This window comes from Sminthopsis crassicaudata, chromosome 2 (genome assembly GCF_048593235.1).
Source record: "Sminthopsis crassicaudata isolate SCR6 chromosome 2, ASM4859323v1, whole genome shotgun sequence".
NCBI classification, from domain to species: Eukaryota; Metazoa; Chordata; class Mammalia; order Dasyuromorphia; family Dasyuridae; genus Sminthopsis; species Sminthopsis crassicaudata.
In genome coordinates this window covers 531,157,115-531,183,486 of record NC_133618.1, presented here as the reverse complement: position 1 = coordinate 531,183,486, position 26,372 = coordinate 531,157,115, and the positions used below count along the sequence as shown (strand labels likewise).

The window sequence follows — 26,372 nt, the reverse complement described above, 5'->3', positions numbered from 1 at the left end:
AATTTATAGAAGAACTCAAAAAATAATTTAAAAATCAAAAGAGAAGCATTGAGGAAAAACTTAAAATCCAAGAAAAATAAGATTATTAAAAAAAAAAAAAGTTAACCAACTAGAAAAAGAGATACAGAATCTCAAAGATGAAAATAATTCTTTGAAAATTAGAATTGAGCAAGAGGAAGCCAGTGAAGCTATGAGAGACCAAGAAACAACAAAATATTATAAAGAATGAAAAAAGTAGGACAGAATGTGAAATATAAGAAAAATGACAGATTTGGAGAACAGATCTAAAAAATATAAGAATAAGTGGACTACATGAAAGTTGTGACCAAAAAAAGGACCTTGACACAAAAATGAAAGAAATAATCCAAGAAAATTGTCCTGGAGTGATAAGACATGAGAGGAAAGTAGAAACAGAAAAAAAAATCTATGAATTGCCTACTTAATAAGATCTTTTGTAGAAAACACATAGGAACATTATTGCCAAATTTCAAAACCTGGAGATTGAAGAGAACATTTTGCAAGGAAAAAAACATCAAATATACTGAAGCTACAATTACAATTGTTCAGGACTAATCAACCACAATAAAAGACCACAGGCCCTGCAATCATATCTAACGCCTGTGGCCAAAAATATCATATCCAACAAAATTATCTATATTATTGAATAAGAAAAAATGGACATTCAATGAACCGGCAGATTTTCAGGACTTTCTATCAACCAAACTTGAACTTAATAGAAAATTTAGCATATAACAGCCAATTTCAAATAACTCAACATTGCTTTTTTTTTTTTTTTTTTTTACATAGGATATTTATACCATGTTTAAGATTGACATCAACAATATGATAGCTCAAAAGAAAGATAGGGGCAGAGTTAAGGTTAAAATAGTAATTATGACATATAAATGAAGTACAGAGAAAGAATAGAGGAATTTTAGGGAGGAGGAAGGCTCAGTTTTAAAACCCACTCACACTGGGAATGGGTTAAATAGGTAACACTACATATGAAGAGTATAGTATCCTCCAAAATCTATAAAGAAATAATGGGGAAGGGATAGGTGGACAGGGAAGCAAAGAGTGAGGGAAGAAGACAAAGGAAGGATCCATGAATGGGGGAAGGTTAAGTAATAACAAAGCAAGTGAGGAGCAGAATTAAAGCAAAGGGTCAGCAGAGATAGGAAAGATGACTGTGTGTCTATATGTGGGAGTGATGAGGAATAAACTGAGGTTCTAAACTGAGATGGGTCAGTTCCTTTTCTCTCTCTCCTTCCTTCTCCAAAGTAACCAAGGGCAGGGTCGGCAGTAAATGAATTTGCTACTTAATGCTGTATGGAAACATAGTCTTTATTGATTAGAATGGAAACACCGGAAAGCCAGTGGGTAAAATGGCTGCAAGGTACAAGGGCAATTTTGCAAAGAATAGATTTTTGAGGACTCTGTTTTATACAAGAGCACAATCATTCAGAGGAAGTGATGTCAGGAGGTTCCAGGAGAGTGTTGTAAATAAGATAAGGATTCCCTAGTTATCTTTAGGGGAGAGACAGAAGTCTCTTCCCAAAAAGGAATTTCCTGCTGGCATTTGGTCTATCTGAACAAATTAGAATGGGGGCTGTAAAACCCCAGCCAGCTCAGATAGCCCAAACTAGTTTGACCAGATCTTGTAGCAAAGGTCCAAGTCCCAAAGGAAGTTGGAGATCAAACAAGGAATATCAAGGGGCTACCGCCCCCAACAGGAGTATGTATGTGTATGTATACATTTACATATGTATATATAAATATATTATTTTTAAAATATAGCCTGTTTGGGAGTGGTAGGGGTGATGAAAGGGGGGAAAAATAAAGTAAAAAACTTGCATTGTGTGCAGCAGAGAACAAAAGAACAATTTACAAGGAAGTAAAGAAAAAATGGACACTTGTGAATATAATTTCTTCTAATAAGATATATATATATATATATTATACACACACACACACACACACACACACACTTTATTGAACTGGTATTTGTTGTTATATATTTTTTGAATCTTCCCTGATGTTTTGTTGGGCACTTGACAAGGTTCTCTTTTGTTTAATTTTGTTTTGTATTCCTTTTCTGTTTTTCATTTTTCTTATTCTGTTTCTTAAAATAAATTTGGGGGAAAAAAGATTAGGCAGGGAAGCTGGGGAAAGTTTCTGTAGCAAAATTCTAAGTTGTGAATTGTGCTATTAAATTGCAAATTCCTTGAGGGCAAAAAAAGAAAAGAAAAGAAATGTGACTGAAAAGATAGAGCCAAGATGGCAGTAAATCAAGCATGGACTCACCCAAGTTCTCCCCTAAACCCTCCAAATGCCTTTAAACAATGGTTCTAAATAAATTTTAGAGTATTTTTGAACCCACAAAAAGACAGAATGGAACAATTTTCCAACCAAAGGCTGCTTGGAAAGGTCTGTTGCATTGGGGTGGGTCTAGAGCTCAATCACAGCACAGATCATGCCAGCATAGCTTGGGGTCCCAGGAAACTAGGAACCCATGAGGCCTCTAAATTGGAAGCAGTGACAGCAATCTCCAGACTTCTCAGCCCACAGTGGCCAAAAGCAGGAAAGGTTTAACATATTCCAGTATGAGGGGAGTCCTAGCCCAAGATTGGGCTCTGGGAGCCACTGAATCAATAGTGCTTGTGGGAGCAATAGCAATCTCAGCAAAGGTGTCAGCAGTGGCTTCTGAAGATCTTAGCATACAGGTAGGAACAACTGCTCAAAGGGAGATTGCAAGGGTCTCTTTGCTGGCAGGGAGGCAATATTCTGTTGCTTTGCCCATTCTCAGATTTGGGTAGCAATGAGGATTCACCATACAGATCTCTAGAAGGATCTTTGATAACAGTTGCACAAAATCCCTGAAACCTGGGACATTGTAACCTCCTGGAAACAGCCCTTATTTTAATAAAGAGTTAAAAGGCACATAATATGCTGGGAAAATGAGCAAACAATAGAAAAAGATTCTGACCATAGAAAGCTATTAAGGTGACAAGGAAGATCAAAATATCAGATAATAACAAATTCAAAGCTTCTACTATAAAGCCTCTAGGAAAAATAAAAATTGTTTTCAGGCCATGGAAGACTTCCCAAATTGGTTCTGAAAATTAAGTAAGAGAGACAGAGGAAAAGTTTGGAAGAGAAATGAGAGTGAAGCAAAAGGAAATACAAAAAGCTAATGAGGAAAAGAAAGCCTTAAGAAGCAAAATTGGCCAAATGGGAAAGGAGGTACAAAAGCTTACTGAGGAAAATAATTCCTTAAAAATTAGAAATGATCAAATGGAAGCTAATGACCATGAGAAATCAAGGTACAATAAAACAAAATCAGAAGAATGAAGAAATAAAATATGTGAAATATCTCACTGCAAAAAAAATGGCCTAGAAAACTGATCTAGGAGAGATAATTTAACAATTATTGGTTTCTTGAAACATCATTTTTTCAGGATTTAGTAGCTTCTATATTTAAGGACTGGAGAGCTTAAAATATGATATTTCAGAGAGCAATGGAGCTAGGATTACAATCCAGAATCACCTACCCAACAAAACAGTATAATCCTTCAGGGTGGACACTCAATGAAATTGAGGATTTTCAAAAATTCATGATGAAGATATCAGAGCTGAAAAGAAAATCTGATTTTCAAATATAGGACGCAGTAAAAGCATGAAACTTATGAAATATTATTGTTCTATAAGAAATGACCAGCAGGTCATTTCAGAGAGGCCTGGAGAGACTTAGATGAATTGCTGCTAAGTGAAATGAGCAGAACCAGGAGATCATTCTATATGGCAACAACAAGATTATACAATGATCAATTCTGACGGATATGACTCTTTTCAACAATGAGATGATTGAGGCCAGTTCCAATGATCTTGTGATGAAGAGAGCCATCTACATTCAGAGAGAGGACTATGGGAACTTAGCTTTCTCTGTTTTTATTGTTGTTTGCTTGCATCTTATTTTCCTTCTCATTTTTTTTTTCTTTTTGATCTGATTTTTTTTGTGCAGCAAGATAATTGTATAAATATTTATACATATATTGGGTTTAATACATATTTAACACGTGTAACATATATAGGATTATCTGTCATCTAGGGAAGAGAGTGGGGGTAAGGTTTTGCAAGGTTCAATGTTGAAAAATTATCCTTGCATATGTTTTGAAAATAAAAAGCTTTAATTAAAAAAAAAAAAGATGAAGAAGAAGAAATAATGAGCAAGATGCTATGAGAAAAACCTGGGAAGTCTTCCATGAGCTCAAGCAAAGTGAAATATACTATATATATATAGTAATAGCAAACTTGTGGGATGATCAACTGTGAATGACTTTCTTATTCTCAGCAATACAATGATCCAAGACTACTTCAAAGGACTTATGATGAAAAATACTATTTACAGAATAAAACTGTATACAGTGTCTAAATACAAACTAAAGCATACTTTTTTTTTTGTTCAAGGATTTTTTTGGGGGGAGGGTTGGGGGAAAGGAGGGCTATGCTTCCTTTTGCAACATGGCTTTTATAGCAACACTTTGCATTACTTCACATGGGCCTTCTCAAAGTGGAGAGAGGAAGTGGAGAGGAAAGGGGAGGATCTAGAACTCAAAAATGTTTTTAAAAAATGCAAAAAAAACCCTGTTTTACATATAACTGGGGAAAATAAAATATTAAAACATTTAAAAATGTGACAGAATAATATGATGGTATAAGAAATGATTTAAGAAATGATTTCAGAAAACCAACAAATTTTAACTGATATTAAAAACTTGTTTTAAAGGTTAGAACATAAGGTTTTGCAATAGTGAATGTTGAAAATTATCTATGCACATGTTTTGAAAATAAAAAGCTTTAATTTAAAAAAAACCTTGTTTTAAAGTGGAAAATGGTGAGCATAAAGGGAAACTGGGAAATTTTATCTCATATAATTGAGGCTTCAAGTAAAATAAATAAAAATGAAGTAGATAAGGAGGAATGGGTGCCACTTCTGTGTGACACACAAACACACAACTGGATAGAGAAATACATTTTTCTTAATAAATAAAGAAGGGGAAACCTTTGCTATAAGTTTGTCTGATGAAAATCTGATACAAAAAACTTATCCAATTTTATAAAATAAGAGTCATGACATAACTGATAAATGGTAAAGTGATATGAATAAGTTCTTTTCAAAGGAAGAAATCCAAGCCACCAACAGCCAAGGGAAAAAATACTTACTTGGAGAAATGCAAATTAAAACTCTGAGATTTTAATTCACCCCCATCAGACTGGCAAAGCTGACAATAAATAAATAAATAAATAAATAAATAAATGGGTAGATAAATAAATAATAAAAAAAGGAAAAAAAAGGACTTTTGGAAAAGAGATATATTAGCATAGTTTTGATGGGAATTGTGAACCAGATTAGCTACTCTGAAAAAGCAATTAGAAACTATGCTATAAAGCATTAAATTGCATATACCCTTTGGTGTGAGATATCCATAGGTCCATTGAACATATTAACCATTTGATAAATTATTACTAAATTAGATTATATGAAATTGATCTGGCAATTTAAAAAAGTTTCTTATTTAAAAATAGTGTTCTAATGATTAACTTAAGGGACTTAAATATATGATTATCATGTCACTCATTTCTTCCTCTTATGAAGATTAGGTTTGATATCTTACAGTAAAAATTTTGTTAAGCTGGTTGTTGAACTTTTTTTACATTATTATTTTCCTACAAAATATTCCTTGTATGTCTACATAGATGTTGACTAATCTACTTATGCCATATTTCATGTTCACAGATGTCCTTAATATTAAGTTTCTTTGAAATTTCAAGCATATACTGCAAAAGACAAATGTATATAACATATCCATTTGAGAAGTATAAAGACTTAGATATAGGGACCAATTTTTTTTTAAGTCATATAACATCTTAGTACTATTATGAAAATAGTTTCGACCTCTCAGATACCTTGATAGTTCTCAAGGACTACTAAGGATCAATGAGGCAAAGAAACAAGATAGTATTGCAAACTATAAGAAAAACCCCCAAGAAACATTTTATATATATATATATGAAGAGCAAAAGAAAGTTCAGAGGAAGAACAAAAACAATGTTAGTACTATCATGTCAAATTTTCAGGTCAAATTTAATTTCCTATCCTTGTAATAACTTTTAAAAATACTTATTTTACCTAGAGATTCGGTTTTCTATAAAATCTTTTTTCTCTCTGTTCTTTGGATACTAAAATATTTATGTTTAAGTTCATAATGTTTTTTAAAGGCAAAAATCCAATTTCATTAATAATCAAAGAGAATAATTAAAACAATTCCTTAGTACCACCTCACATCCACCAAACTGGCAAAAATAATTAAAAGTAATAAAAGAATATTGGTGGATTTTGGAAAAACAGGACTGCCAAAACTGCAAGCTAACAGAATCTTTTGAAAAGACATATGACAGACAGTATACATTATAGGAAAAATTCAAAGTAGAAGGAATATTATAATCAAAAACATGCAAAAAGAAATACATGTTTAGACCAATTTGTTGGAAGCACAACATTAATGAAGGAAAATAACTGAAAAGTAGAATGGAGCCAGATTTTGGAAGACATGCCACCTAAAAAAATGAAAATTTTAAATCACAGGATTATATTTTAAAAGAAATGAAAATTGTTTATTACTTCCAAAAGGTACTTATTTGAAATAGGTCAATTAAATATCATCTATGGGGACCTAAGATACTTTTAAAATTATATTTTTATTAATTACTTATGATTAATATATTCTAATTATTGTTAAACAAGTACTTCTTGAATTTGATTTAAGTATTTTCAATTAATAGTCCTTCCAAGTTAAGTACATTGTCTATCAAAATTACCATAAAACTTACTAAAATTTTAAATATTTTTGATTCTATTTTATTCTATACTGTTTCTGGGAGAGTATACTATGTTCTATTAAATGAGATTTTATTACATCTAAATACTAAATTCACAAAGCAAATATAAGCTTTTTGCAAAGAGCAGGAAATGTTTTTCTTTTTGTTCATACTTGTAAACCCTGGCTTATCACAATGTCTGGCTATATTAAGTACTAAATAAATGGTTGTCAACCATTAACTTTTATAAACTTAGGAATAAAAAAATAAGAGATCAAAGAATGTGTTAGATTTTGCTAAATTTTGTGGGAAAAACTATCAAAGACAGTTAAAATTTGTTTTTTTATTTTTATTTTTACACTTACTCTTGGATGATAGTGGTTGGTAGTAGTGGGACTATGAGGAAAGAAATCCAAAAGATATTTCACAGGACACCGGACAGAATCAAATAACTGCTTGGACCAATCATGTGGTATTTAATGAGTACCTACTAATCTTTACTTCTTCTACATTGTATTTACTAGGTGCTAGACAAAAATGAAACAGTTATTTTCCTTCAAGGCTAACAAACTATACTATCAAGGAAATACTTTTGGATTTGTGTTATTTGCAAAATATTTATACTTTAAATACAAGGTAATTTCAGTTGAGGAGACAGACTTTAGCAACTGAGGATTGTAATGCAATGTATAATCACTGAGCCTTGGAAGCAAACCAGGGATTCAAAGAGTTGGCAGTGAGTTGGAGGTACATTCCTGGGAATCAGTCTGCACAAAGTCACACAGACCAGAGATGGAATGCTTTTTTTTATAAGGAACAGCAAAGGAAAGAAAATAATGCATGATAATTCTGGAAAGGCAGGTTGGAGATAAATTGTGAATAATTTTAAATACTATATGAGAAATATGAATTTAATCCTAGAAATAATAATGTAATAATAGAACTGGACCTCAGGAAAGAAACCAGAGCACTATCTACATATATATAATATGGAGGGAGGGAGGGAGGAAGGGAGAGAGAGAGAGAGAGAGAAAGAGAGTGAGAGAGAGAAAGAGAGAGAATGTGTGTATGTATATATGAATAGATCTATGAGTCATCTGTATTAAGATGATGATTAAATGCTTAGAAGCTAATGAGGTCACTAAGACTTTTGTGAAGAGAATAAAAGAAAAGAAGGTCCAGTCAGGCTGGTAATCTAGCAAAGAAATATGACAAAGAACAGTTGTGGACGAATAAGAAAACCAAGAGAGCACTGTCATAAGAACCTAGAAAGAAGAGAATGGCCAACAGTGTCAAATGTTACAAAGTGGTTAAGAAGGATGAGAACTGAGGAAAAGTCATCAGATTTTGGCAGATAAGAGGGATACTGGTAACTCTGGACAAAGTAGTTTTGGTTGACTAAAGAAATTAGTTAAGATTGAGAACTTAATGAGATAGGAAAGAAAGCAAGTAATCCCCCTTTTTAGAGCTCAGTCAATGAAAAGCATCAATTTATTGATAGGGGCTGAGTGCTTAGAATACAAATACAAGCAGAAAGTCCCTACCCTCCAGGAAAGATAACATATAAAAATTGAAAAGGGGGAAGGCAGAGGGTAGAAAAAGCCAGGATGCAGCCAAGAGGAATAAGACATAGTAGTCCTAGTCATCCTCCTTAAATGGAGATTCTGGGAAGAGACATCCAATCAGAGAGATGACATAGGAAGAGGGTAGTTCCAAAATGTGAATTTAATCAAACCATGCTATCTCTTTCATCATTATCAATTTGTGATTCCAGATACCTGAGCTAGATTTGGAAATAAAAAGACAGAAATGAGACAGTCCCTATTGACAAAGATATTACATTCTCCTGAAGGATACAATATATTCACAGCTAAATAAAAGTGACTTCTTAAAGATCACCCATGTGTGGTTATGTTATGACTTCAATTGACACTTCCAATCATATACTTTTAGTCTTTAGATTACTTGATCTCTCTTAATGGCACTCAGCCATGCTTTTCCTCTCCTTTTATCTACTACCATCCCCATTTCTATTATAGTTCTCAGTCAAATGCCATGAAAAAACTGACTATATTCATTGCCTATACTTTCTAACCTTGTACTCTCTCTACAATACTTTGTAATTTATAAAATGGCTTCTTACCTTACCACTCATTTGAAATTGCTCTTTCAAAAGTTATCAATGATCTCTAAATTACCAAATCCGATGGTCTTTTCTCAGCCTAAGTCCTTTTCAACTATCTCCTGCAAGTTATTAATTAACTTAATAATATTAATAATTAATAAAAATAAAATTAATAATTAATATTAATTAACTTCTTCGAATACTCTTTCCTAGCAGGGATCTCAAGACACCCTTTATTCATCTCTTAACCTAATTCTTTTCAATCTCCTTTGCTGGTTCATCATCTATAATGGTTCTTTCCTTTTTCTTCTCTCCTCCTTTCCTTCTCTTTTTTTCCTTCCCTTTCCTCAATTCACATAGGGCATTATATCCTAACCTGAAAGTGCTCTATCCAAAGGAATATAAATTTTGGTCAATAAAACCTATTATATTTTAAAAGAAATGAAAATTGTTCATTACTTCCAAAATGTACAGTTATTTGAAATAGGTCAATTAAATATCATCTACGGAGGCCTAAGATACTTTTAAAATTATATTTTTATGAATTACTTATAATTAATATATTATGATTATTGTTAAACAAGTACTTCTTGAATTTGATTTCTTTATTTTCAATTACTAGTTCTTCCAAGGCAAACACATTGTCTATCAAAATTACCATAACACTTACTAAAATTTTAAGTAATTTTGATTCTTTGAACTGTTTCTGAGAGAGTATACTATGTTCTATTAAATGAGATTCTTACTACATGTAAATACTAAATTCACAATGCAAATATAAGCTTTTTGCAAAGGACAGGAAATGTTTTTATGGACTAGATTTCTTTCTTAAGAACCATAAAATGGATTACTAAACAAAAAAAAATTATAAACAGCAATGTCTTTAAGGACACTTTTTTGGGGAGGGGAAATTGTAGCAAAATACAAATGAAACCATCACATTAATATTATTATTATGATTACTTTATAAATTATTAGTATTCATATAGGTTATATTACCTTTTCTTTTTAAAATCATATGCTAATAAAAAATAATATAAGCTCTTTGTGAGGATTTGTTTTATGCTATATACTTGTATAACCAATGTAGTCTTGTCATTTATTAGGTTGTAGTATTTCCATTTTTTTTTTTAAATCTTCTCTGTTGCTTTCTCTGGTTCCATCTCCATTTTCTACTCTACATGTAAACATTTACCAACTCTCTGCTTCAGTCTTCTTTGTCTATACTGTTTCCTGTGGTCATGTCTATTACTCCCATGGTCAATATAATTTTTACATCTTCATCTCAAATGAATACTCTTTTCTGAGCTTGAATTTCCAAATGCTTACTGGATATTGTCACTTAAATATCTTACTAGCACTTCAAACCAACATGTCTTACTCTTTATTTGTTCTAAGAACTGCTCTTCTAGAAAACTGACAGTTAATTATTTTGATTAGTGGGGCAATTATTCTCAATCATCTTAGCTCAAAAACTTCAGGGTTATTGTTAATTTTTCCTCCTTTGTCCCTACCATACAGTCATGAACTCTGGTTAATTCTATTCCCACAAAGTCTCTTCTATGTGCTTCCTTACCACTATTCCTACTAGCAATATCAGAAATTCAGCCTCTTAAGGTGCTTCTTATATACCAGCCACTGTGTCAAGTAATGAGAGTACAAAGACAGAAATATTAAATAATCCCAACTCTCATAGAGATTACAGTCCCCCCCACTATACATCACTACCCAACATTCGTAAAGCACACCTCCAGATCTTTCAATGATTCCTTATCATCTATTGAATAAAACTTGAACTTGTTATTTTAGCATGCAGGTCCTCTATAATTTGTAACCATTTGCTTTTTTTTTTCCCAATACTGTGTTCACACTACTCTGCAAATATTTTATGCCTCAAACTTCGCTTAGTAGTCATTTCTTAGAAAATCTTTGATTTTTCTTACTTCTGTGCCTTTATTCATACTACTCCCTATGTCTGGAATACATTTTCTCCTTTCTACTCATTGTCCAGGACCCAGCTCAAATGCTCTCTTTTTCATGAAGCTTTTCCAATTCCTCCAGCAGGAAGTGACCTCCTTTTTCTTCATTCTCTAGCAATCTTACTATAATGTTAATTTTACATTAAGGTTATGTGTGCATTTTATTTTCCACATTAGACTATAGAATAGAACTTTTTAAAAAATTCATTTTATACATCTTTTTTGAGCAGTGCTTTGCACATAGCAAGAACACAAGAAATATTTGCTGAAATTATCTTATTTGTCAATCTTAATATTATGCAATGAATTTATTAATTTTTAAAGCAATGATACATATATACACAAATATTCTAAATTCCCAAAGTCATATACAGATATTAAGTGACAGAGCTAAAATTCAAGTTTAGCTCCTCTTACTCCAAATCTAGTATTTTTTAATGCTACAATGCAGGTGTCCCTTAACTGTACTTTCTTTTCCTTTAATCTACCATATGTTCTGGTGCAAAGAGGTATTTCAGAAGAAAATACTTCTTTTATCTGACTGACTGCCCATTACATTATAAATTTATGATGATTTTTCATTAGTGATTGCTTGAAGCCTCAACTCTTCTACCTTTCAACTGTCTCAAAATTCTAACTCAAATTCTCTTTTTATCTTTACCTTCTACTACTCTACAATGAAAACCTATGCTGTACCTTCTTCTACTAGATGTTCCCTAAAAGATGCCAGGCTCATTCCCACCCCCAAGGCTTTGCAAATCACATTCCCCCATACCTAGAACGTCTTTTCTTCTTTTTAAAATGTGACTTTTCTTTCAAGACCTAGCTCAGACTTACTACCTCTACGAGGTTTTTCCCAATTGTATCAACATGTTAATCTTTTGCTACTCTTCTGAATTCAAATAGCATTAATCATCAAGAAGCAACAGAGAAGAATAGATAAATTTCAAGATTTGGGAATCATTAAGACCTACTTGAAGGAAGTCCTGAAGCAGCTACTTCTAAGGAATATAACTCTGGACAAATCATAACTTAAATTTCAGTTTTTTCATCAGTAAAATGGGGATAATAACACCAACCTCACAAGTTATTGTTAGGATCAAAACAGATAATGTGTGTAAATGCTTCACAAAATTTAAAATGTTGTATAAAATGAAGCTATTTTGATTACAAATACCTCTTGATTGAGACTGATGACATTGGAATTTTTAACTCCTTGAGAACAAATTCAGTTTTACACTGTATTATAATCGAATACCTAAAAGTAACTTGGGCAGAAGAAATATCTGATAAATGTTTATATGGATAGTGGTCAGCAACTCCAATGATTTGTTATCACTTCTATCCTGATGACCCCAAAGCAGATTCACCTACAAGTCTACATTTAGATGTCAAAAAAAAATCTCTAGTCTCTTTAAAATTTAACATGCCAAAAATGGAATTCATTTTCCCTCCCATAAACTGGCCCCTCCTTTCCAACTTCTCCATTGCTTTAAAAAAATTAAATTTAATTCATTTCACTTGTTTTTATATTATCTTCATTTCAAAATACTTTCTACTCCCTTTCCTACAAAAAGAGGTACAAAGTAAAAAAGATTAAAAAAAAAATTCAAACCTCTTCTGCTATTAATCTTGTCACTACAATACTGATTTCTAAGTTTCAAAGTCCTGAAGACAAAGTATTATTTTTCCTTTATCTTCCCTACCTACCCACTAAGTTTTATTTGTTGAAATGTATCCCAGATTAGGACCTTCTTTTCTTATGAAACTGGGGCTCCCTATCTTGCCCAGGCTTCCACTCACCTGCTGAATCACATTGCTCAACAGCATTGAAGATTTGATCTACTCTATTTAAAACCTGATTTTCATTGGGGAGGGCCAAGTGCACTGGGAATCACCCTTCCCACTCTGGAGGTCATTACACAATAGTGTTATCTGACTTAATGTGGACAAGTCCTACTGGGACTCAGAACTCCTCAACTCAAGTGATCCACTAGCTTCAAGGAGTCTGGAGGACAGAGGGAGGCTGATGACTTTTTGCAGTTCTGTCTCACTTAAATCCATTCATGAGCAAATTAAGACATCATTCTCATGATGTCCTCTAAAGAACAAAGCATGAAAAACAACAACTTTGGTAGCAGGGGTTATAGACACATATATCACACACTGCTCGTCCCTAGTTTTTTGTTCAAGTCACCATCCTAGCATAAACCACAGACTGTGCTAATTTAGGCCCTTTATACTTCTCACCTGGATTCTTAAAATAGCTTCCTAATTGGTCTCTGGTCTTGTCTCTTTCCTGACTGGACCCATTCTTCAAACTGCTGCCAAACTGATATTCCTAAGACAAATATGACCATGTCACTCTCCTACTGAAAAATCTTCCACAATTTCCAATAAATCAAGGATGCCCATTCTGGTCACTTTTATTTTATGCAACTGTGAAATGCTAGCAATAAGACCACAGACACAAGCTCTGAAGTCAGGAGGACCTGAGTTCAAATCTGAACTCAGACACTTAACAAATCCTAGCTGTCACCCTGGGTAAATCACTTAACCCCAACTACCCCAGAAAATAAATAAACAAATAAATAAAAAAGACCACAGAAAGAAAGTTATAAAGATAGGTAAAACGGAGATAAATCTATACCTACATGCTTATATGGTTTATTTATTAAAAAAATCCTAGGGAATTAGTAAATACACTGACAATTTCTGCTAAGTTGCAGGCCATTAAAATAATAATAATAATAATAAAAGTCAGAAGGTAATGACTGAAAGGAATAACTACAAAATGTATAAAATAAATCTATAAAATATCTAGGGATCAATATACCAAAGCACACAAAATACTTGTACAGATTCAATTATGAAATACTTCTTAAAGAAAAAAACTTTAATAGGTGGAGGAATATTTAGTGCTGGTATGGGCTGTGCGCCAATATAATAAAAATGGCAATACTGTCAAGTTAATTTGTACTCTAATTCTATACCAATCAAGTTATCAAAGTGATACTTGATAGTATAGTAAAAATTCATTTGGATGAATAAAAGATCTAGACTATCAAAGGAAATGACGAAATGAGGTAGAAATAAAGCAAGAATATAGTTAGAGACCGCAAACAGAATAAATAGTTATCAAAATGATTTGATAGTAGAGAAATAGCTCAATTGAACAGACTAAAGAATCAGAAACAACAGAATTCAATTCAATTAACTTGGGGTTCAATAAAAGTAGAAAACATAAATTACTTAGGAAAGAACTCCCTCTTGGATTTAAAAAAAAAAAAAAAAACTTGTAAGAATACTGGAATTTAAAGTTTATTCCAATATCTCATTCTATATTCCATGATACAGTCTAAATGGATAAATGGCTTGAATATTAAAGATCATATTTTAAAAAAAGAACAGCAGATTATATCTTTTGCAGCTTTGGGCATTTGTATTCTTGACCTCATAAGGAATGGAGGCTATTACAGAAAATAAATTACCTTTGATTACATGGAATTGAAAAGCTTTTGCACAAACAAAAGTATTACACCTAGAATAAGAGTGGAAACGGAGAAAATGGAAAACATGTGGAAAACAATTGTATTAAATTTCTCTAATTTGTTGTCTTTTTTTCAGTGGCATGAAACTCTTCATGACTCTTTTTAGGGTTTTCTTGGAAAAGATACTGGACTGGTTTGCCATTTCCTTCTCCAGCTCATTTTCAGATAAGGAAATTGAGGCAAATAGGTCAAGTGATTTGCCCAGAGCCACACAGCTAGGTGTGTCTAGGGCTTTATATAAACTCAGGAAGAGAAATCTTCCTCATCTGATCAACTTTGGAGATGGTGGTAGTAGTTGCAACAGGTGGTCAAAGAAAGTTCTCAAAAGAATTATAAACTATTAATAACCATATTAAAGAATCAACAATAAGAAGAAATAATTCAAATAACAGCAATCAGGAGATTTTATCTCACACGTAGTAAATTAGCAAAGATTACAAACATACTAATAATCAATGCTGAAAGGGACTGTGGTGAAATAGGCATATTAATGCACAGTTGGTAGATAAGTACCATATAATCATTCTGGAAAGTAAAATCATTTGGAATTCTGCAAGTAAAATAACTAAAATTTCTGTACCCTCAGACTTAGAGCTTGTACCCCAAGGAGGTCATTAAGAACAAAGTTCTCATATAAAACAAAATATTTATAGCAGAACTTTATGAGACAGAGATGAATTAGAAATAAAGTAGATCCCCTCAATTGGTGAATCGCTAAATGAATTGTGGTACATGAATGAATGGAATATTACTATGCTCTGATGAATGTGATAAATACAGCATGGAAAGAGTGAAGTAAGCAGAGCCAAGGAACAATATACACAGTAACTAAAACAATGTATATGTAAAGAATTACCTTAAAAATGATTGTTGCAAAATTACAAAGAATAAACATTGCTAGAAGTGAGAGATGCACATATTTTCAAATTTTTTTGATCAGTTATATTGATTTTTTTCCTCTTCCTATTTTTTCTTCTAAACAATAGTATTTGTTATATAGGATACCTTTCTGAGAAAGGTAGAGGAATGTGTATGGGGGAAAAGGCATCAATAAAAACACTTAAAATTTTACAAGCGTCTCTTATTGCTTGTATGATAAAATACATATGCCTATATGATAAAATCATCTGTTTGGCAAAATTAAAGTTCTTCACAATCTGACTGGCATGAACAATTTCCAGTCTTATTTCATTAACATGATCTCTGCTCCAGTCACAATTGCCTACTAACTCTTTGCTATAAATTACCTTCCATTTCTTGGCTAGTGTTTTTTTTTTATTTCTGAAATGTATTCTCTCCTCTTCCTTCTATGTAACAGCCTTTGAAATTCTTGAAGAAAATATTTTGTGTTCCATCACCCTCTCTACTGATTCTCTCACTTTACCCCCAATCAGTCTTCTCACTTTTCTCATAAAATCCCTAGCTTCCTATAAAAAGTATAGCTCAAAGGACATCTCTTACATAAAGGCTTTTTTCTGAAACCCCCCCATAAGCCATTTATTAGCACCATGGACCTCTTGAAATTACTTCCTATTTATTTATTTTTCTATTATATTATGTCCCCCAGTATAACATAAGTTCCTTGTTCATTTTTCCCCTAAGAGTCTTGAACATAGTGAGAGCTCAATAAACATTAGTTGAACTAAGATAACATTCTCTGATTCTTGGAATATCGTAAAGGTTTTCTCCTAATTGACTTGGTCTGCTTCCTAACTTTGCATCCTCCAATTCAATTTGTGCAGGATCATGGGATTAGTATTTCTAAAAGTTTCCAGATTTCATCCTCTCTAGAATATACAATGAGTTTTCTCTTACAAAAACTAACTCCTCAAAGAAAGAGTGGAGACACTTAATTTAAAATGCTTAACTAAACCTGTCAGTTTTGCTAAGGTCTCCATTAATTGTACCTATGTTACTCCTTCAACCTTTTAGTATTCACAAATATGAACTCTAAAACTGATACTGACTCTCCCAATTCCACCCTCCTCCCTCCCCCCCCAAAATAGTCCCATACCTCTGAGTTCATTTTGGCTTTTAAACTGTTATTAATGCTATTCTCTCCATCTCCATTCAGGACACAAGGCAAATCCAACTATTCTACCAAACTCTCACTGTTCTAATCTAATCTACAAAGATCTTTCAAATCTAGAAATTCATGTGGCATTTGTAGTCTGTACTAAAGAATTTAGAATTATGACCTGTCCTGTTTTCTCCAACTGTTTCTAATAAAATGAGCTTTGTGTGTTCAAATAGACAATAAGTTCATCAAGGGCAGGCACTGTTTTCTACTTTTACTGTATCATTCCTAAAGAAGTAACCATTAAATAGTTTTGATTTTTATCTGATCTTCACCCTAATTGTCCCTCATGAGGTTTTTAATGCATTGTAAATATAATATATGCTACATTAACATGATCTAGTTAAACTGTTTCTCTCTTGAAGAAATTAAGAGCATTTGTATTGTGGTCTCTTCCCATATCTTAATATTCCTCTCTCCCCTTTTCAGATTTTGTTTTTTGGTCTTTGATATTACTATTTAAGCCCTTTGGCATAGGAATATCCTGCTGCTAATTATAATATGTAGTGTACAGTATAAACAGCAATACACTGTAGGATATGTGGCTCTCTCTATATATAGTAAACAGTAAAATGACAGAATCAATAAAACAATAAAGTCAATTGGGCAAGAAATGAGGCAAGTAAAAAGCAACGAGAATGAAGGCTTTGCAAAGAGAAATGAAAGAAACTATGGTACTCTTGTGTTCAAAATCAGTACTTTTCCTTAAATGGAAAAATGTGTGAGGGTCTTCTCTATCTCATATTCAATGATCTATAATTGACCAGAGATTTAAAAATAGGGAATGAACTTGGTCTAAAACAACATCAAAGATTGATAGTGGTACCTATAGCTTATTTTTCTCAATGCAATATAGTACACTTAAATGTGTATATATGTATATATAGATATGTATAGATATATAAATATATAGATATAGTTAATAAATGGCCATGGAGTAGGAAGAGGAAGTTTTTTACTTTTTTTTTTTTTTTGCAGGGAGTGTTGGTTAAAGTTTCCGATGCTTTAGCTACTAGATAACAGCTGTACAAAAACAAATTTTAAAAATCTGAACTAATATGAAAATATTACAAGAGGAAGCGCCGGGGGAACAACATTCTTGATATTCATCTGAGAATATTCCTTCAACAGAAGTGTCCCCGTGTGAATTTTATGTAATAGGATAAAGGGAAAAAGTGACTAGGAAAAGAAGGAAGATATCTGCTGACCCTGGGGTTCCTTTCTTCCTCCCCACCTTTCCTTCCCTAAAAACTGCCGGGAATAGAAAGGCTGCTGGATGTACCTTCCACGCCAGGAACAATACATTGAGGATGGCCAGCAAGGGGCAGGGTCCGTTTTCATTCTGGGTGATAATGGGCGTATTCTCTCCCTTCCACTGGATCCACTTGATGTGATAGACTGACTGTCCCGGGAAGCGCTCCTTGGAGGCCGCTAGCACCTGAGCGGCCTCTCCCTCTTCTCTGCAGAGAGGGGCAGCTCCGCCGGACGCGCTCTCCTCCTCCTCCGGGCCCTTAGGCTCGGGCCCGTCCTCGCTGCAGAATTCCGAGCTGCTGGGACAAGAATGTAGATTAGAGAACGACTCCAGGGAATCCAGACTCGGAGATTCCCCGGGAGGGCTCGGGACGCTGCTGCTGCTGGGACTGCTGCTGCTGGTGCTGGGACTGCTGCTGCTGCTCAGGCCGCCGCCGGCATCTCCCGCTGCCGGCGGACAAGTCCCCGCGGGAGCCGCTCCTCCTCCGGCCTCGACTTTCTCCAAGGCAGCGGTCACCTTGTGCTGCCCTCTCGGAGCCGCCTCCGAGGCCGCGGAGCTCTCTCGCTTGTGCTTCTGCTCGGAGCCAGTTTGGGAGCCGCCGGGCACGGCGTCCGGAGCGGTGCCCCCGAGAGAAGGCGCTTGCGGGCGGCTCCCGAGGCTGGCCGCCGCCCCCTGCCCTTCGCGGGCGCTGTTCGGCTCTGCAGACGGCTCCACTTCGGGATTGTGCTCGGCGCGGAGCTTGTTTTCATCTGCCCCTCCCTCGAGAAAAACCGTCCCTACTGCCGGCGCTGCGACCGCCTCCGCCCCGTGTCCTAGCGGCTGCCGGCTCTCGGGGCTGTTCTCCATGCCGAGCCGCCAGCCCCCGACTCTATCTAGATCTTGGCCGCTTCTCTTCAGAGAGAGGCGTAGACGCCATGACAGCGGCAGAGACAGCTACAGCGCTTAGGCGCGGGACGTCACGGGGGTGCAGAACGGGAGCGCGCGCGCGCGAGGAGCAGAAGGGATGCCTCGGTCCCCTCCCTGCCAGTCCCGTTCAGCCCGCGTGCCGGCTGGTTCCGGGCGCGCCTTTTCGTGGCAGCGCGCCCGGTGATAGGGCAGCAGGATAGGGGGCGGGTTCAAAAAGGGTGAGAAGAGAGGAGTAAAGGAGGCGCCGCCCTGAGTTCTTACGGGCGCGCCCCCGCGTCCCTTCCGAAGGAGTTTGGCAAGTACCACTCCACCCTTCACTGAGAGCGGAGGGGGCGGGCCGTGGGCGCGCCCGTCCGCTCCTGGGAGTTAGCGTCGTCGTGGGGAGTCCAGCCACAGCTGGACTAGGAAAATAGCTGCTCGTGCAGGAAGTTGAACCTGAGGACTGCCGGGCTTGCGCAGAGTAGTCACTGCTCTCCTCTCTCCGCCCCGTCCCCACCCCCACCCGGGTTCTTTTCTTTATTAAAGCCGTGGGGAGGGCGAGGTAATTGTTCCGGGCCGAAGAGCCAGCATTTGAATTGAGCCGACGTTCTGGCGGTGCAAGCTGGCAAAGAGGAGATTCTAGAGGCGGAGAAAAGAGCTTAAATGGCGCCCCTTGTAGGCTGCTCAATCCACTGGTGCTGTGGAAGAGACTTGGTGAGGGAGATCCAAAGCCCAACTCGCCCGGATCTCTGGTTCTCTCCCTTTTTGACACGTGGGGGAGCCTTGCGTTTAGTGCTGACCCACTGCAGAAATGACCCCTTCGGGGGAGCGTCCGGGTCTCGGGAGCTGCAGTTATCCTAGAATTCCTCCAGACCCCCAACAGAAAAGCGTTCTCCGTAATTCCTCTGGTCATTGCGGTTTGGCTAATTGGTACTTTGCCACTTCGTCTGCAAGGAGGAGATTGCTTCTTATCATCAGATTTGGCCACTCATTTAAAGCCAGAAAGTTCATGAACTTGCCAGGGGAAAACAGCAAAACAAAAACGAAACCTTTTTCTCCCTGATGTCCGCGCAGGGTTCCAGGGTCTTTCTATCCAATTTGTGCTGAGAAAGTAGCCGGAATTGTGGATTTTCCGGGCTCTCTGCCCATTAATTACTTCTTTCTGAAACTTAAAAAAAAATAAAAAATAAAGTCTGCTCGGCAGTAAAGTATTTGTCAGCGACTTGCTAGGTGCATTTTCCCACTATTTTCTCTCCTTAATAATGTCAACACTTAGAACCCAGCTATTTTGCAGCTCTCCACGTTTTCGTTTTTTTTTTTTCTTACCTCTCCGCGTTTAAAAGGCTGTAAAGAAGCTTTTCTTCCCTTAAAGCAAAATGTGAGGCTTGGGGTTTTTCTTTTTGTTTTGTTTGTTTGTTTTGCGATTTTGCCCTGCCTTAAGCGTCTCCCCTCCAGTCAATCCTTTCATCTGTCAAATTGATCTTTATTCAACAAACTCCAGTGATTCCTACTATATTTTATTGCTTTCATGGTTAAATAAAAAATGTTTTGCTTTTCAAAGTTCTATGTAATCTGATCTCCCACCTGTCCACTCTTCTTGATTGGGGAGCCTTAGAATCAAGAGACTTCGGTTTCAATCCAGACCTTCATCTTTAATTTCAAAATTTATAAAATGGGGTAATATTTACATTGTCTACCCCACAGGAATGTTGTGAAGAAAGTACTATATAAAATAAGTATGCTTACTAGCTCTGTGACCTTGAATGATTTTATTTGATCTATGTTTTTGAGATGTTTCATAAACTATAAAATGAGCATAATAATAGCAATTACCTGGAAAGATGAATTATCGAATAATTGTAAAGTGCTTAGCATAATACCCAACAGTAGTAGGCGCTATATAAAAGCTTATTCCCTTCCTTTTCACCATATAATCTATAATGAGAGAATAAATTTAAGACATACTTCAATATTACTCCTTGAAAGAAAAATATACCATAACAGACAGATTGCTGGATTTGAATCGGGAGGGTTTCGATTCCCGACTTTGCCTGTTAACTTCAAAATTAATAAAATAGGGATAATCCTTGCACAGACCCCATGGGCTTTGAAGAACTGATGGATGAATTTTAAAGCACTTTACGTCTATGTTTTTGAATATTATTCATGATCTGTTAACATTTATGCAATAAATATGTGGTGATGACAGACTATAATAGAATTAGCTTTTCTTAGCAATTCAGTGATCCAAGGCAATTCCAATAAACTTTGGATGAAAAAATGGCATCTGTATCCAGAAAGAGAACTATGGAAACTGAATTGTGATGTAAGGATAGTTTCCCTTTTCTTTTTCTCCTGTTTTCTTTTTTTTCTTTCTCCTAGTTTTTTCCTTTTGTTCTGATTTTTCTCTTCACAACATGACTCATAGAAATATTTTTTAAAAATGCATATATGTATACCAAAAACAAACAAAAAAATATGTGCACAGTTTAAGATAATTTTTTAAAAATTTTATAAGATTTTATTCATCAAAGTTTAGGGAGAAGAACATGCAAAGAAAATTATGCAAATAATAACACTCATCCAGATAGAGATTGTATGTGAGGAAAATTGTTTACAAATTTTTCCAGCAGCTTAGTGACCAGTTGAAACAATGTTCTTTTTTGGTCATAAATTCCTTTCTTCTTCACAGATGTGACAGGTAAATTATCCCTTGCTCTCATAATTTACTTATAGTATAACTCTTTAAGTCTAAATCATGTGCTCATTTTCACCTTATCTTGGTATAGGTGTGAGATCTTGACTTATGCCTAGTTTCTGGTACACCATTTTCCAGTGTTCCTAATAATTTTTAAAATTTTATTTATAATTTTTTGACAGTATATATGCATGAGTAATTTTTTTAATAACATTATCCCTTGTATTCATTTTTCCAAATTATCCCCCCCCTCCTTCCACTCCCTCCCCTTGATGACAGGCAATCCCATACATTTTACATGTGTTACAATATAACCAGATACAATATATGTGTGTAAATACCATTTTCTTGTTGCACATTAAGTATTAGATTCCGAAGGTGTAAGTAACCTGGGTAGACAGACAGTAGTGCTAACAATTTACATTCACTTCCCAGTGTTCCTTCTCTGGGTGTAGTTGTTTCTGTCCATCATTGATCAACTGGAAGTGAGTTGGATCTTCTTTATGTTGAAGATATCCACTTCCATCAGAATACATCTTCATACAACATTGAAGTGTACAGCGATCTTCTGGTTCTATTCATTTCACTCAGCATCAGTTGGTGTAAGTCTCTCCAAGCCTCTCTGTATTCCTCCTGCTGGTCATTTCTTACAGAGCAATAATATTCCATAACCTTCATATACCATAATTTACCCAACCATTCCCTAATTGATGGACATCCATTCATCTTCCAGTTTCTAGCCACTACAAAAAGAGCTGCCACAAACATTTTAGCACATACAGGTCCCTTTCCCCTCCTCAGTATTTCTTTGGGATATAAGCCCAATAGCAGCAATGCTGGATCAAAGGGTATGCACAGTTTGATAACTTTTTGGGCATAGATCCAAATTGCTCTCCAGAATGGTTGGCTTCTTTCACAACTCCACCAACAATGTATTAGTGTCCCAGTTTTCCCACATCCCCTCCAACATTCATCATTATTTGTTCCTGTCATCTTAGCCAATCTGACAGGTGTGTAGTGATATCTCAGAGTTGTCTTAATTTGCATTTCTCTGATCAGTAGTGATTTGGAACACTCTTTCATATGAGTGGATATAATTTCAATTTTATCATCTGAGAATTGTCTGTTCATATCCTTTGACCATTTATCAATTGGAGAATGGTTTGATTTCTTATAAATTAGGATCAATTATCTCTATATTTTGGAAATGAGACCTTTATCAGAACCTTTAACTGTAAAAATATTTTCCCAATTTGTTACTTCCCTTCTAATCTTGTTTGCATTAGTATTGTTTGTACAGAACAGTTTAAGATAATCTTAATACACACTGTAAGAGACCCTTTCCAAAAGAAAGCACACCATAGCTATTAATATTTTTTAAAGATTGTTTTCATGTCTCATACATTCAAATGCTCAGTTACTTTATTTTTCAAATATTTACTTTAAAAAGCAAAAGAATCCAAACTAGTATTTTTCTATTTTTTTAAAACAGCAGTAAATATGTCTCTGATAATGTATATAAAACATATTTCAATCCTCAAAGCACTAGATAAATGCTAGCAGTTATTATTGCTAAAATAATAATTAGAATGTATTTATAAGCCTAGAATATACAAGGTGTTGGGGAAGCAAAGAAGAAAATAAAATAAAATGTCTTCCCCCAAAGGGCTTACATTTTACTGAATTCTACAGCATTAAGAGTCATAGAGAAAGAGAAGGAAAATCTGGACACAATGAACTGGATAAAGATTTCATAATGCCATACCCTAGTAATCTAGCTGAAAAAGTGAGGTTTATTTTAGCTTGGCATTTAACATTTCCTTTCAAAAATTTCTGGAATTAAACCATTTTGAAAAAATTTGATACACTAATAAAAGACATCAAACTATTTCATTAGATTTGTCACCTAGTATAAGCACCCTTACAATTGAAAACCAATAAGAATATTTAGTTAGGCATTTAATATAATTTTAATGGATTTTTATGAAATTTGATATACTATTTACATATAAAAATACATACTTTTGATTTTGTTGTTTTTCAGTATGCTATGAAAAACCAATCTTTAGAGTGCAAATATTTAGCCTAATCAGATTGCTTGCTGAATTGCTATTGGGGATGGTAAAGAAGGGAGGGAGAAAAATCTAGAACACAAAATCTTACAAAAATGAATGTTGAAAACTATTTTTACATGTATTTGAAAAAAATACTACTAATAAGAAAAACAAGAAACCAATCTTTATTTGAGTAGAGCTTTTTTTTTTTTCAGTCCAAAATGTAAGTAAGAGAAATACAAGGAAAATTATTGTGCAAAAATAAAAATTTTTAAGTTAGTGTGAATCAGAGAAGATTGAAAAATGGTGAAACCGCTAGGATTTCAATTCCCCATTTTGCACAGAAATAAACTGATATTTCAATTTCATTATTTTCTGATTTATTTATTTTTCCATAATGAAATTATCCATATTATTTAAAGTTCATTTTATAACCTTGTTGCATTCTTATGCGAGTTTATTATAGCAGGTCTATTTTTTTTTCTCTGGAGAAATATATTTCTTATCTAATAATGGTAATAAATGATCAAAATGGGTCTTGTATCATAGTATCATAGAAGTAGAATTATGTAGGGCCTTAGAAGTCATCCAGAATTTCACTTTGCAACTAACTAACTTTCCAGGAAAACATAATCCATGTTCAAAGAAGAGCTCTACTAAAAGCTTCAGAGAATGTCAATTACTATGTAACAGGAAACACCACCTTGTGAGGTATTAAGAGAGGTATGAGATGTAGTTTTCTTCAGTGTACTTAAAATTTAGTATATAATAATAAAAACATAACTAAAATCCAAAGCAAGTGAAATAGAGACTGGTAAATGTTAAACATCAACATCTCCAGAACACTTGAACACTTTAAATTTAACCTAATTAAATTTAATCTTTCTACATTGCTTTCTTAAATCTAGCCAATCCACAAAGCAATAAATTAAACTCTGATTTGTAGCAAGATTTTGAGGTGTAAATGCTCACACTGAAAATTTAACAACCTGAATCACTGGCTTCCTCACACCACAATATAAACCCATCAAAGGCTAAGTTTTAGTACTTGCCACCTCTGCCTTGTTTGGCATCACTGCTGGATTAGGAAAGTGGAGGTTTGAAAGGGGCCTGAATAATGACTGGAATTTCCAAAAACAGAGAAGAGAGGGAATGAAAGTAATAAAGATTTTTATAATCTCAATTCTCAAAGAATTTATGATCTCTCAAAATTACAATAACTTTGTTTTACCTAAAATGTTTTTTTTCTCCTTTTTTTTTGACCAAACTCTTTGTGGTACTTGACAATTTTATGTGAATATCTCCTTTCCTTTGACTTCTATAACATTGTACTATCTTGGGACCATCTTTAGTGGTCCTGAACTAAAATTTGCCTTTGGACACCTCCAGGGGAGAAAGTGAGGCTGATGATTTTGCACAGCATAGCCTCATTTAAATCAGTTCACTTGCAAGTCTTGGATAAAGAAGGAAAGATAACAGCAATCAATCCTTTACTACTTCTTTTGCAAACACTATTACCATTTTACCTTGTTCCAAACCAACGGGCTGGTAAAAATGTAAACTGAGGGTTGGAGTTTCTTTCATTTCTTTTTTGTATCTTCAGTACCTTGCATATAGTATATTGAATATATAAGATTCAGTTCTTTACCTTCTCTGCCTTTAATTCTGAGAATCTCCTCTTCCCCCACCTCCCCACTTTGGTTTTCACTATCATTTCCACCCTAAGATTCCCAAATCTGATGTTTTGATCTTGGTTTCTAAAAGTGCCTTCAGGTTATGAATTCTAGCTCAGGATGTAAAGCTGAAGCAGTTTGTCCTCAAATTCTTTAATAGTTCACTCCACTGACATTTAGATTTTTCCCTCCATTCCCAACACCTGAGGGTTCCTCTATCCTTACATCTTTTGCAATCTATAAGATCAGGTGGAATAAAAGATCTTTTAAAAAATTTTATTTTTATTTGTTTAGTTATAGTTTTTATTTCCCAGATATATGCATGGGTAAATTTACATCATTGACAATTGCCAAACCTTTTGCTCCAATTTTTCCCCTCCTTCCCCTACCCCATCCCCCAGATGGCAGGTTCACCAATACATGTTAAATGTTAAAGTATAAATTAAATATATGTATACATGTCCAAACAGTAATTTTGCTGTACAAAAAGAATTAGACTTTGAAATAGTGTACAATTAGCCTGTGAAAGAAATCAAAAATGCAGGGGGACAAAAATAGGGGTATTAGGAATTCTATGTAGTGGTTCATAATCATCTCCCAGAGTTCTTTCGCTGGGCATAACTGGTTCAGTTCATTACTGCTCTATTGGAACTGATTTGGTTCATTTCATTGTTGAAGAGGGCCACGTCCATCAGAATTGATCATCATATAGTATTCTTGTTGAAGTATATAATGCTCATTTCACTCAGCATCAGTTCATGTAAGTCTCTCTAGGCCTTTCTGAATCATCCTGTTGGTCATTTCTTACAGAACAATAATATTCCATAATATTCATATACCATAATTTATTCAGCCATTCTCCAATTAATGAGCATCCACTAAGTTTCCAGTTTCTGGCCACTACAAAGAAGGCTGCCACAAACATTCTTGCACATACAGGTCCCTTTCCCTTCTTTAAGATCTCTTTGGGATATGGGCCCAGTAGTAACACTGCTGGGTCAAAGGGTATGCACAGTTTGATAACTTTTTAAGCATAGTTCCAAATTGCTCTCCAGAGTAGCTGGATATATGGAATAAAAGATCTTAAGCTTACAGGTGGCTGTCCTCTGGTTCTCTGCAGAACGTATAACCACCTCTTGATGAAATGGTGGCCAGAGATTTCTGAAGACCTCTGATTGAAGTAAGATTGGTAAGAAGCA

General features: G+C 34.8%; 1 protein-coding gene across 2 annotated transcripts in view; it reads right to left on the bottom strand.

Moving 5' to 3' along the window:
• The window catches only part of MINDY2 (MINDY lysine 48 deubiquitinase 2), a 114,881-nt gene extending 95,714 nt beyond the window's left edge, over positions 1-19,167 (bottom strand). For both annotated transcript variants that reach the window (XM_074294633.1, XM_074294634.1), the window contains exon 1: positions 17,894-19,167. In XM_074294633.1, the coding sequence (XP_074150734.1) occupies positions 17,894-18,709 (816 nt within the window). In that variant the 5' untranslated portion in view covers positions 18,710-19,167. The remainder of the gene's footprint in view (positions 1-17,893) is intronic.
• Between the last annotated feature and the right edge of the window lie 7,205 nt (positions 19,168-26,372).